This window comes from Chiroxiphia lanceolata, chromosome 3 (genome assembly GCF_009829145.1).
Source record: "Chiroxiphia lanceolata isolate bChiLan1 chromosome 3, bChiLan1.pri, whole genome shotgun sequence".
Classification (NCBI taxonomy): domain Eukaryota; kingdom Metazoa; phylum Chordata; class Aves; order Passeriformes; family Pipridae; genus Chiroxiphia; species Chiroxiphia lanceolata.
Window position 1 is genome coordinate 71,263,212 of NC_045639.1, and position 14,522 is coordinate 71,277,733.

Below are 14,522 nucleotides of genomic sequence, written 5' to 3' on the forward strand. Positions count from 1 at the left end.
AATAAAAAAATAAAAAAAAATAAAAAAAAAGCACAGAATTTAATTTTGGTCCTGAGCATAAACAAAGCTGTGCATTGAGCAAAATTTGAGAACATTGTGCACATGCACACTTTGATCACTTTGCAGGATCCACACACACTGCTCTGCTTGCTTCAGTTACTATGCATTGCCTGGGCAATCAAACTGTCTTTAAATACCTATAAGTAAATCTTGGAACCTGTTTTCTTCTACTGTGTCAGATAATAATTCATAATAAATGAACTTCTCTGCAAATACCAGTGATGCTGTTGTTCACTATTTGAACTATAACACAACATTAAATAAGAAATATCATTTTTTCACTTCGAACATTTTAATCTCCAACTCAAATTGTATGCAAAGGCAATGAAACAACAGCATCCCCATTTCAAAGCTGGAGACCAGACACCTAAACATAAAGTTAGCAGATACCTAACTTCAAGCATATAAGCAGTCCCTCTGCTTGAATTGAATGGCTCTACCTGCAAACTTGAAGTTAGACACATGCAGGAATATGCAGTTCAACTGATGACTGTGGTGCTGAAAATGTAGGTGTTAAATGGAAGGCATTTATCTAGTAAATGAACATCTAAGGGTAGTTTAACCAATCCTAAATCAACACCTAATTATTTTGAGTAAACCACACCCTAGAAATGCTTGCCTTCCTCTGTTAACTGTGGGACCTACAGAGAGAGTTCAGACCAGATGCCAAATACTGAGATGCTACAGCTAGGCATCTAAACTGTGTCCTAAACAAAAGGGGGCTGTGGAACTGGGAAGAAACATGGCACTGGTGAAAACCAGAGCGAGATGTGGACACATTCTGTGAAGCTCAGAATGAAACACCTTACTGTGAATGCAACTAACAACAACATTGGATCACCTGAATTGCACAGGATTACCCTGTTATCCTGAGGGATATCAAGAACCTGGAGACATGCATGATTTTTTTAGAAATGGAAGTCACCTCAGGCATGATGAAGATTTCACTGAAATTGTCAGTGCTAGATTGGTGAAAGGTGTACAGCATGGGAATATTTCAGATTACTCAGAGCAAAAAACTGTGCTCAAGATACTGCTGTGCATTGACCTGCATGTACACCCATCTGAAAGACCCTAGTCTGCAAATAAAAGCAGGAATCAGAAAACTTCATGTAGGGAAACACACAATTCTTTGCAGGGTGAGAGACAACAGCACATAGAAATCACACTGTGCAATACAACATTCACAAAAATGTTGATACATATCGTCCCCTATTTGACTTATGGAGCCATCAAAAGCTCACTTCCATGGAACATTTTTGGAGCCTTTAGTTGAGTAAATCACCAATTCAGAATCTGTCAGACTTCATTATGCAGATTAAGAGTCTCTCCTTGGTTTCATTTGTTATGCATTAATAAGGGAGCATTGGTGACTGTACCCTCTCATACAGCTAAAGCCTTTCTGCCATTACATAGTAAATTTTGTTCTTTCTTGCATTCAAAATAAACCTCAACACAACAGCAACACGGCTTAGTTGCTATGCAAAGACTTAGAGCCGCTGCATTAGGGATCAGTTCCAGAGTTTGGTTTGATTTGCACCAAGCCAGGCAAAGTACACCTGGACGTGATCTGATGAGATTTTCCTGCTTGTCTATTTCTCTTGTCTACAGGTGAAGCGTGTAATCAGGACAGAATGACCCCAGGATCTCCACAACCCTGTACAATCCCCATGCACATTTACTGCCTTCAGCTCAATGCCTGGTACAGTTAAAATACTAACTACCAACAGACAGATTTATTATGAATGCTAGCAGCAATCTTTTTTCTCTCTCATTGACTAGATCTGACTCAAAAAGTTAATGGTAATTGCTCTCATCTTCATTTAGCAATGAGAGAGAGAGAAATGGGAGCAATTTGCAGATCTGAGAACAGGTCATTACAGGTGTGTTATATTAGTGTATTCATGAGCCCCCTGGGACAGCCATGCTGTGATATCCAATAACTTTCTTAATGTGTAATTACACACCATTGGACTATAATTGATTAATTGAAAAGAGAATGTAGGCAGATGCTAGGCCAAGGCTGATGCTGCTTGTTAAATGAATATGTCCTTGCTTCTTTTTAATAAGTTAAGTGAACTACTCAAAAGCAATTAACTGAGAACTGAAATTCATTAGATTTTAAGTAATTATTGGTATTAACTTTTATAATAAAATGAAGGATTTATATTTTGGGGTTTCCTTCCTATCCCCAAAGCAATATAATACACGTCACTGCTGAGATGTAAAAAGGTGTCTGCTACAGGCAGTGAGCAGTGAGATATGCGCCCCTTCAGTGTGCTTTCAGATAACTGTGTGGCACTAATCTGCCTTCTTGGGATGTCATTCCTGGAAGTCCTGAAGAGTTCCAGGGATTCCCAAAGAGATGGAGTCACATGCTCAATATCTCAGAGCACCCCCAAACCTCCCTGCAGTGCAGTTGAATGGTGGCCAAGCTTTTCCCAGCCCTCCTTCTCAAGGCTGGGTCTTAACTCTGACAAATAAAAAGAGCACAGGCTCCTGATTTTCAAAAGCCCACTCTATTACTGTTGTATGTTGTCTCTACAAGGGGTCAAAGCCTTCAAACTCTTTTCCTTTTCAATGGGGAAGACAACGCATGCAGCAAGATGAGGCATGAGCCAACTCCACTGTTACAGAAAGTCACGCTCGTTGACATCAGCATCTTTTCAGACCTGACAAAACCCATTCTAATTAACACTTTGCATGACTGAGAGCCAGGGTCAAAGGTGCAAAAGAACCCGAGTACCAGGGGACCAAAGCCAGTTTTACGGCCTGACCCTATGCTGAAGGTAGGGTGGTGGTGAGATGCAGTGCAAAGGATGGCTCCTCCCAGGTGCCTTGCAAGCCCTACTGAGTCATCTGCATCTCCTGCACAGAATCCAAGAAGAAAATATTTATAGCTTTGGAAATTTTATTTCCAATTTATATGGAAGGAAATCCGACGAATTTTATTTCACCGCACTCCCCCTCCTTTGGAACAAGGCATATCTTTATTCTTTAACATTCTATAAAAACTGTCTGAATTTTATTTAAATTGGTTATGAATGCCAGTTTCATAAAGCAAAACCATGATTCACAACTGGTTTTCTTTCCAAGAGATACAAATCTCCCTTTTTTCTTTTTTTTTTTTGTCTTTTAGATTTATAGAGGTTTGGGTGCGGGGATGGCTTGGTTGACAATTTTTTTCCAGGCTATTTAACATTAAAATTTATTGAAATCATTATTAAGAAGTAGCCTGCTAAAAAATACATTTTCATCTAACAGTTTCTTAACTTTTTACATGTTTAAATTTGCAATCAATAAAAAGATTGTGGCAGTTTTTTTAATATTGAAAAAAACCCCAAATTTTTCAATGATAACATGTTTAATATGAAAATTATAACTTCAGTAAACACATCAAGTAAGGAAAGCAGAGAGTAAAAGTAGAGTAATACAACACAGCATTGCAGTGAGGAGAAATTAAGGTTGGAGAAATTATTCAGAGGTCACCAGTAATTGCAGATTTATTAATGAAAATTTTAATGCTTCTTCTGGGAAGGAAGATGACAGATTCAGAGCTGTAATGGGATTTTAATTATTTTCCTTTTTAACAAATGCATTCTGCTTCTCTTTCAAAATAATAAAGGTGATGTTAAAAATTGAAAAACTTGCCTCCTTCTGAGGAAAGGCAGGCTTGTGCTCACAGAGTGTCAAGTGCCACATCCTAAAATAATGCTCCTGTGTTGGTATGAAGGAAAATGCTAAATTAGAGGCACTAGGGCAAAGTTGCTTGCTATTTGTAGCTGGCTGCAGTGGGATACAGGGATATGACTCACTCTTGGCTCCAGGGTGCCAAACACCCACCGTCTGTAGCCATGGTCTTTCCCAAATCTGTTCCATTCCCATTGTCCATCTTCCCATGCTGCCTTCCTCTCTCACTGTCACACCTTTTATTCCACCTCTTGAGGCCCTGAATCATCTTCCTTACTTCGGTTCATTGGACCAAAAAGGTGGGGATTACGTAGAGCTACTGGTGGGACCAGCCTGCTTGTGCAGGAAGCTGCATCCCGGGCCACGGGGGAGCTTTGTTCCTTTTATTCCCTTCCTTCCCTTCCCTATTCCTGCTCCCCATGCTCCTGTGCATTTTATACCTTATACTTAATGCATCCCTGGGAACTGGCAGAGACTTACCCTCCCTGCTGCTCGAATGGCAGCCCCTGCTCATCTCTGAGAGAGGCATGGGGAATCTCTCATCCTCCTTAATGCTATAGGTCATGGTCACTTGCTAATCCCAAGTATAAAAGGAGTGGGGTTTGGGTCTTATTTCCACTAGAGCTGCTGTCTCAGACTTGCTATGACAAGGTTTTGTTTTCTATTAGTGTTCCTACAACTGGTCTCTGATTGCAGCCTTCAGCTCAGATATTATTAATAAAGATCATGTTCTCTACCTTTAAATTAGCTGTTAGCTTGCCTATTGCAATTTTTGATCAGAGAGGACAAAGATGTCTCAAAGCAGTCATTTGTCTTTTTTTGTCTACAGAACACAGGGTGTCAGTCAGAGCCCACCTAAAGTTAACAGGAGGGATCCTATTGATTTCACTGGGCTTGATTTCACTGGATCAGAGGTTATGGAGTCCTACACATGGTTTAAGTCAAGAAAAAAAGCATATAACTTTAGCAGCATGGTGGTCCAGGATGGGGGAAAGAGAAAGGAAAGCCTGAAAGACCAAAGAAATCTCTCAAGACCCCCAAGATTTTCTCCTGGCCCCAGGAACAGGACTCAAACCTCCCAGGCCCAGCCCGTGCTGCTGTAACGTGAGCAACGGCCTTCACTTCCATTATGGAATAGAAAAACTTATCATTGAAAAGCAGGGCAAGAAGGACACAGCCTGGGTGCCAGGCAAGACAGTGGCTGCATTTGTTTTAAACTAGTAAACAGATCTGTGCAGACAGGCATAGAGACTACCACTTCCTGTGGAGAGCATATTATGGGGCAGTTGGCAGGCTGCAGCTCTGTGGTCCTGTGTTATCCCAGAGAGAGGCTGATCAGGGCACAGATGCCAAGGAAGCCAGTGCCCCATCGGTTCCTACCTGTGCCAGCAGGCAGGAGGCAGAGAGGGTCAACTGGAGACAGGTGTAAGGGCTTCCCTCTCCCCACAGGACTGCAAATCTGCCTGTGGGCTGAGCACTTCATTTTTTCAGTGCATTCACTGAAGCCCATGGACTTCAACAGTCTTTTAGGAACGTGCATAAGATGAATATCACATAGCCCTTCGTTCAGCCTGGCAGCAATAAAGAACAAAAAACCCCTATAGAATAATTTTGCCTGGTTTGTTGCCCTTACTTGAAAAGAAACAGAATGCAAGTTTTTTAGTGGGGTTTTGGGGATGTTCTTTTTAAAATATTCTGCTATAGCTCATGGACAATTTAGTTTTTGAAAATGAAATGTTACAGGCGATTAGTCTACCATATGACCTAAGCGTCACTGTTATTTCAGTCACAAGAAAGGCTGAATTTCATGTGGCCAAGATTACTGAGGTTTTAAGAACATCAGTATCAATTCACTGCTACAATTGCTTTTCTCCATATTTTTGTTCCAGGGCCATAACCGCCATTCTGACAGCTCTCTGTGCCTTGTCCAAAGTTCCTGAAGCCAACGGTGGCCTCTCCGATGGCTGTTATGAGTTTTGCACAATCATCTGCTTGAATCACTGCACATGCCACAGTGCAACTGACTGTAGCAGCAAACTGAGCAAGGAACTGATGAAATCCATCAGAAAGACATAAAAAAATACCACCAGCAGTGAGATGCAGCAAAGATCGAGTGATGCTGAAACTGCATTAAGCATGGCTGTGGAAGTTTTAAACTCTCATCAGGCTTGGTAGCTCTATGATCTGGAACTCTGCAAGGTGTCACTGGTCTCTTCCCCCTCTACCCTCCTGCCTCTCTGTGGCGACAAAATTGCCTCCTGACTACAAGATTAGTACCTAAAAGGCTAGATGTGACCCTACATCCCTCAGAGCTGTTGAGCAACACTCCAGTTTTCTGGCCAAAAGCTCTGCGCATCCCCAGGCCAGGGCCAGGATGAAGAAGTGCTCTCCTTCTCCCTCTGCCACTTTGCAGCTAACAGGGCTGAAGGAAGAGCCAGGGAGAGCAGAAGTGGAAGCGCATTTGCTTTCACTCTCCACTCTGCTAGGAATAAGGAGACAGTATGGGAAACAAAAAGGGTGGAAAGGCAAGAGAGGGGATGAGGAAAGCTATCTCTCCCTAATTCAGTCCTCCTTTGAAGGTACTGTGATTATAAATGGATTGAGAGGTATTTTCTTTTATTGCTGAAGCACTAACAGGGAGGGGGTTCGACCCTGGGGCACAGGAAGCAGGTCACTTACCTTACCAAAAAGAATTCAAGCCTCATTTTCTGAAACCAAAACTCTCATGGCCTTCAAAGGATACCGATATGCCTATTTACACTTAAATTGACTACAACTGCAAAACCTATTGGCTTAATCTCATGAAAAATATTCTCAGTGCTTTTTAATATCAGTGTAGCAGGTATGAAATCTTTCCCACATTCCAGTACCATAGTTCTGAAGTTAACCTGCCTGCATCCTTTCTGCCCGTCTGGATGCCCAACATGTGTGCCATTTTTTCTGACCATGCCTCTAGTGCTGGAACAGCAGAGCAGAGCAACACAACTTCAAGAAAAGCATTAGCTGTAGCTCTGGCTCATCTCAGCTTTGCCATAGCCTCCCCAGAGGCCTTTTGCTCATAGGAGAACATTTTGCATTTCATGTTTCAGTTGTAGAGGTGTTTTCAGAGCTTTCTCTGCCTCTTTTTGTCAATGATTAAAGATAACTGGCTGTAGGTGAGTTTGCATTAAATCCAATAGCAAGCTTGTTTTATTTTGTGTCTTTTACATAATAGCTTCCAAGCACCAGGACTAACTTATAATTCATCGCATACCGCACTCACAAATGTTTACTTTCAGAGCAGAACTACTAGGAGCAGACTTTTTTATTTCAAAGACAAAAAGATCATGATTTGATTGCAGGAAAACCGTGGATTACCACTGGAAAAGAAATTTTTTTCAGGGTGTTTATGTTTTGTTATTTGTTTGCTTTACATATAATCCCATAGCGGTGGGTGGTACTCACATCATCTCCATAAACAAATGATCTGGAAAGCAACTTGGTGTTTAATTTCCTTAACCCATCAAACCCTCCTTACCTCATACAGCAGCATGCCAATCTGAAACCTTGACTTGATATTCTGAGTAAATGGGGGGAGGAAGGACAAACAGTAGGTTTTTCTTTCCCACTTTTGTTAAAAGGCAACCAAGCATGACTCTTCCTACCCTGACTAACCTGGGTAGATGCCAAATGGATTTTTCCTTTCTCTAGGCAATGGCTCAGGAATTTCATCCAGCTAGAGCTGAGGCTGTGGCCTTCTCTCTGGCCTTTTCACTCCAGCCTCCCCTTTCTCCACAGTTAATCCCATCTTTCTCCCCACATCCACAATTAGCTGGACTGTACTGCTCCTTGACAATCAGCTTAGAGGGGGGACTAATTTCTGCCTTTTCCTTCTGGAAACAAAGAGATGTGCCTGAAAGAAAAGCTTCCAGCCACTCATGGAATAAGAAACTCAAATCCTGAGGCAGCATCTGTGGGAGAAGAATGGATGGCTGGCCAAGACAGCATGCTGACCTGGCTCCTTAAAAATAGATTTCTTTTATGTAGTTCCCAATATTTATCATGGATAGCTAAACTTAAGAAAACATGATCCTCAAAAATACTGAAAAGTACAAAGGAAAAATTTGATGTGCTCATGGATTGGAGCCTCTTAACGACTCTGGTTTTTGCGCCCTACAACAAATGTAAGGGCAAAACATATCTGGATTTAGCACGGGAAATGAATACCCTCTCCTAATCCTATAACTGCACAATGGCTTTCTATACCAACCAAAATACTTAATTATCACTGCTTTTCTTACGGAGCAGAACTACGGTAAGTACTTCAGGGGTTTCTTCTGCCTAAATTATACCTTTCTTCCTCTTATTTTCTATCAAACTTGTTCTCTTTTGAAAAAGAAAAAAACCCAAACAAATAGAATAGCTGAATTGTACCTCACCACCCAAATTATCTCCTCTTCTGAGGAGTAAGAAATGAAGAAAACATACAATTTGTAATACTCTATGTTGCGTTTGTAATACCCTAGGGTACTTTTTTAATAATCAGTGTTACTATGCTTTAAAATCTCTCCAAGTATTGAGGAGCTAAAGTTTGCTCTGTGTGCCTGTGACCTGGGATGTTAAGATTCAGTCAGTGTAGCCCGACTCTTGCGGGAGAGCCCTGGCATGCAGACCAGGCAGCAGCAACTCAGCCCCTGGATCCTGCCTGGCAGCACTCTACCAGCACGAGCATTTCCCAAACGGAAGAGCCTGCACTTGCTGAAACAAACCTCACTGGAAAATGGCAGCTGAACCCTAAAGCAAAGAAAGCACTTCTGAGCCAAAGCCTCCAATTTCACCTGACATGCTATTATACTTCTTACTCTCAACTGCACTCAGAAAACTCCAAGGATTTCCTGATTCTGAAAAGCGCAAACAAGTTTTGTTTTCTCTTTCATTTAAAAAATCTCAGTTTTTCACTTAGGCACCATCTGCCCTGTGCTGTTAAGATTCTGGGTAAGTTTTCACCATTGGGAAAATATTTTTTTAGGGGTCAGGTGTCCCCACTCCTTTCTTTCATGTGGTTTTTTTCTTCCTCTCCCTAGGAATACTGACTAGTCTTTAAGAGAAAGATGGTGTGTAAATGGCCGGTTCTGGTGAAATTTGCTTTACACTTGAGCACATTTTAATATAGCATTGCTTCCCAAAAAGTAAAAATATAGAAGGAATACCACTACCTCTCTGTGAAACGCACAGCAACTTCAAAGAATAACATTAGTTCCCCTACCACCCCAACTTATGCCCAACATCATATTTTCACTGTAAGTTCCTAAAATACATCTTTAAGGATAGTAGAGGTATATATTCATTATTTGTCTACTATTTCTTTTTCACACATAAATTGAATACAGATTACACCCCTGCCAATTTTGTTTCCAATAGCATAGGAAAAATAAAACTATAACAAATTGCTTTTATTACTTCCTTAAACAAGAACTGAAACTTGTCCAAAAAAGCACGTGAAAGACTAACTTTGATGACTTGAGATTTTGTCAGGTATGGGGGGGATATAATATAACAAAAACTTAAATATGTATTAATAGAGGAATAAGCAACTGGACATTAAAAGAATGCTTGGTTTTAATAGCATAAAGTGGGTTAATTGGTTCATTGATTGCTTACACTAAAAACAAAGCGGATTTTCAATGGAACTAATACATTACTTATTTTATATCAAGTTGTCTCCCAGCTCTAGGTTCATCAGGCCTGATTTGATCAGCGTACAGTAATTAAGCATGGCCTTGAAGAAACATTTATTTGGCACAAGAATTATGAGTACACCAGGGAATCACTTTGTGTTTGTCTAGTTTTCTCCCCTTAGGATGTAACACTGCTTCTTCTGAAATCACCAGGAACTTTGCAAAGGGTTTAAGAGGAATCAAGACCAAATCTTATGGGTCATATGTACTGTGACTGGGTACTGGGTACTGGGCTGGGTACTGGGGACAAACTGACCCTTCTGAGTGACACCTGTGGCTCTAAAAAGCATTGTCTTTACCTTACCAGGGCTTGGCTCAGGAGACACTTGTGGGGTAGGAGAGCCTGTGGGCCCACTAATGCAGATGCAAGATGCTTTGCACTTTGGCTAGTGCTGGGAGAGAGGATTGGCCACCATCCCTCGAGCTGCTGCCCCAGGTGTGGCCGTCTCTGATCAGCTGACTGAACCTGGGGGCCAACTTCAGCACCAGGTTAGGTCAGCTTAACAGGTCAACTTTCAATGGCTGTTGCACCTGGGACACCAGGATTAGCATTTGTCCCTGCATCCTCTACGGGGAAGGCAGATACAGGCTTTAACGCAGATAAAACACAGCATGTTCCTCCACTGCCATCCGCCTCTTCTGTAGTCACAATGAGAAAAAAAAAAAGTGCTGTTGTTGTTGTTTCAAAGCCTAATCTCATGTCCTGACTCTCCACAAATACTTCCATTTAGCCAAATGATAGATTTTACTTATGTACAAACCAGAAGAAAGGTGAATGAAAGGGAGAGATCTATCTACTTATCTAAAACTCCCTTTTCGAAAGCCACGCATGAATCTCTTTTAAATGTATTACAATTCATCCTCTGTTTACTTTAGGCAAACAGAAAAACTCATCATGGAGCACTCATTTTCACAAGCTAATCAAGAACATTAGGTCCCAAAAGATTCATTTAACCGAAATATAATAGGCATTCCTGCTTGCTTTTAATCTTGCCTAGCTGCAAATGCTAAAATGAACAGCAAATTAACCCTGCCTTGGAACAGAGATTCTTTCACAGCTGATATCATCTCTCTTATGGCTTGTAAATACTCCAGGTTCCCTGTATGTAAGCTTTCCTAGCTTTTGCTCTTTCCCCACAGCAGAGAAGAGGAGTGGAGAGGAGAGGAATAGAGAGGAGAGGAATGGAGAGGAGAGGATGCTCCGCATGGCATGCAGCTATGAAGGGGTGGAATAGGTGAGCGCTAAAGGGAGGACTGCCTGCCAGCAGAACAAAATGCAGCACTGCCACCCAAAAACAAAGCTAAAAGGTGGATGGGAGAGTGAGTTTTGGAGCAGTTCAGGGGGGAGGAGGGGCTTTTCGTGCATCATCAGCCACTCCCTGCATGGCTCTCCCTGATTTACCAGTGCAAGACAAGGTAGTATGACAAGGCCATTCACGTGCTGACATCAAATAATGAGATTTTTCAAGCAATTTGAGATTTTAAACTGTTCACGGATAGCAGAACTAGCATTAGAATGCTAAACAGGAAAAAAAAACCTATCATATTTCATAATGTATGTCATAATAAACAAAAGCCTTTAAAAAAAAAAACGGTTTTCACTGTGCTAAAGTAACAATCTAGACTTGTTGTAAGTATGTTATTCTTACAAGTAGTTCGCAGTTATTCTTGAAGGCAAGTCTTGGAGTTTCCTTAGCATAGTGCTGCTGGGGAAAATTTTCAGCATGTCCATCTTCATCTCTAGCCTGAAGGGAAATATAATGGCCTATTTAGGGACTTACAAATAATGGAAGGAAAAAAATAGCTAAAAGCATAACAGCTCAGATCATTACAACAGACGGGAATCCCAAAATACAACATTATTAAAAAGTTTCTTTAAATATTCAGTATACCTTTTAGATATGAGAACTTGGGATGCTGTTTTCTTACATAGCTTAGGTTGAACATGCAAATTCATTGTGGTGCTATAATTAAAACAACAAAAGACAAACCCAAAATGAAATATTTGAGCTGGAAACTGTGAGTAATTCAGGGTTTCAATTTACTCCATTGCATTTCTCAGGATTACATTACATATGTACTCGTTTAAACTTTTTGACATGCTTAAGCGATCCTTAGATAATGTACTTGTATTTTTAGTTTAACAGCAAGGCCAAAAAAAAAAAGGTTTTCATACTCATAATTTACATGTAACACTATTATAAATAAATTGATTCCCCCTCCGTGTTTAAGTGAAGCTTTGAAAGGAGCAATCATTTAGAGACAACAATGATCCTTCAGTCCCATGCGATCAAAATACTTAATGACAAAGATGCATTAAAAGTTACTGGTTATTTGGAACTATGCTGTTATTAAGAAAGCTGAAGTTTAAACGGAGACATTACCAGAGCCCATTAGCAATCCTGCTTGCATACAGTATTTTTCCCTTCTCATCTAGAGCGTTTTCTGCTTTTGAGTTAAAGCAAAAGGGAGAAGCAGGTGAAAGGAGGAGTGTCAGCAATACGCTCATTACACTGTTCATTTGAGTGACACTTGCACTCCGTTCTGCTCCATCTCATCTGATTCCTGACTGTTCGCTCTCTCCCTCTCACAGCCTCCCTAAATTCACAGCTGAGCTGTCTCCCTCACATATGGCTTGCATATAATTATGCACATTCTATTTTACACTGCATTAAAATGATGAGCTCCTGGCTCCCTGCCAACCCATTTAAATCAGCCCGTGCCCAAAGGAGCCAGGGAGAGGAGGAGGGCAAAAGCAGCGTGACCAGATCAGGGGCAAGGGGAGCAGGCAGAGGCAACGGGGGTGAGGAGCAGGTAGTACTGCTCCCCCTCCCTCCTGCTATCCCATATGTGTGTCCCCGGGGTGGGGCGGGACAGGGGGTCCAGGGATGCCCAGGTGCAATCCAGGCATACCTCGGTGGTTGTGGCAGCGCTGGCATATTGTTCACCCCTCACTCAGCGTGAACTGCCTGTCGTCGTGTGTCACACACCCGGTGCCCAGGCTTTTCAGTGTTGGCATTTATGAAAGATATTTACACCTTGTAGGCTCTGTGACTTGTTTGTCTTCAAACAGGCTTCTGCCTCTCCCCGAGGAGATGGGATGGGGAAGGGGAGATGTGGGCTAACAGCACTGTTGATTTTTAGGAAAACATGAAGGGTCTGCACCTCAACGAAAGCCCCTTGACTCCAGCAGGCTTTGACTCAGGCCTCTGCTTGTCAGCCATGGGGCATGAACACAGTTTGCCCAACAGAAAATACCATTTTTGACAGTGCAAAATTTGTCAAAAAGTGTATTTTGAGAAGCACCTACAATTGACGATTATTACAAGAAGCAGGAAGTGGGAGACTTTATCAGTTTATTCTGTATGTTTCCTAGCAGCTTATAGTTATTTTCTCTCACTGCCCTCAATAGTTGCAGGTTGGAAAATATTTAAAATTTTTCTTTAAAACCACAAGAAAGAGTCAGAGGATTCCTGAGCACCTGAAATCACTTTTATATTGACAAAGGTTTAAATGTGTTCTTCTAATTATTAGTTTGAAACTGAAACCTCTCTTACACAATAAATCTACCTCCATGCAGTGTGGAATACAAAGTCCAAATTTGACTGTGTTTTATAAAGAAAAACCAAAATCTCATTTTGAAAACAAACTTTATCCTTTCCTTTCCTCAAAGAAGGAATATGGGTAACTCGCTGAAGCTCTTCCAGGTCATCTAGAAGATAACTGGGGGATGAAAGCCTTAAAAACACCTTGCTCAAATAGAAACAGACCTGTCAGCTCGGGATCACGGATGCCAATGGGATGCTCAGTGATGGACAGCTAGGGAGACATTGGTGGGGCACAGATGTTGTGTAGGGCTCCAAATGCTGTTGGTGCTTCCAGATCCCTGAAATTCTACCTTGGTACCATGCCAGACATTGTGCATGTGATGGCTGGCACATTTTACCCTGCCAGTGACCCTCTGGAGCATTATCTTGGTGCACGCACACACCTTGTAAAATGAAATGGATATCAGGGTGTTTGTAGTGCATACACCAAAATACAGAGACAAACCCCACCGACTTTGACACACTTACCAAAATTGCCAGTTACACAAAGGTTATTCACCCCTGCTGAATAACAGCCGGGGTGAACATGCCCCTGTTCCTACTGATCCAAACCTTACTTTATTTATTTTGGATGTCACTAAAATCCCCTAGTCTCAAAACCTGTTTAGCTACATACTGCTATAATTTACTCAGGCAGCAGAAATACATCTAATATATCTAGCTAGTTTCCATTGTAAAAAACACCTATTCTGATCAGCCAGGGAAAATTCTTCAGTTGCTTTACAGTAATTCATTACTACCATCTTCCAGTTGCAAATAATTTGCAGAAGAAAGCACTTCTACAATGTTCAGCACTGTTCTAAGCGTATTAAAAAACTGGCTTGGAGTTTATCTCGCAATGGTAATATTGTGATATGTGCCTACACTGACCCACTCTCAATCATGACTGCCTCAGTTACCCAGGATCTCGAGCTCATTCACAGCAGGCTGGCATCTACAGCTTTGCCATCAGGCTTGGCTGCCATGGAATGCTATTGTTTAAAAGCCAAATCTGTGATCACTCTGATTTTTTAAAATGCTTTAAAACTGCTAAAATCATTATAGAAATGCTTTTATCAAAAAATAGATGTCCAAACTGCTAGATGTGATTGATTGCATATATGTAATACGTAGTACAACTGCTCTCACAGCACATTTTGTTCCAGGACAAAAAAGGCTTCAGCTCATGTTCTGAGGCCTGGAGCCATGGTTAGTGCCACTAGTTTTATCAGTACAAAACTGCTGCAACTTCACTCTGGCAGTGCCTCTCCTGGGATTTACTGAATCTCCTAATTCAATACCCTCTACTGACAGGCAGCCGCCTTCCTGTCAGCTGCATGGGATCTGAGAGGAAAACCTGCCCATTGCCAGCTCCTGGGACACCAGGCTGGACACTTACAAAAGGAGCGGCACACACACCACCTCAGCTACTACAGCCAGAACAGAGCACATTGCCCAAGAAGCAGTA

At 41.6% G+C, this 14,522-nt stretch overlaps 1 protein-coding gene across 1 annotated transcript in view; it reads right to left on the reverse strand.

The window, feature by feature from the left end:
* Positions 1-14,522, reverse strand: part of SOBP (sine oculis binding protein homolog) — a 115,175-nt gene that overhangs the window by 40,812 nt on the left and 59,841 nt on the right. Inside the window, 1 exon segment of the mRNA XM_032682839.1 lies at positions 11,117-11,212. Coding sequence (XP_032538730.1) covers positions 11,117-11,212 — 96 coding nt within the window.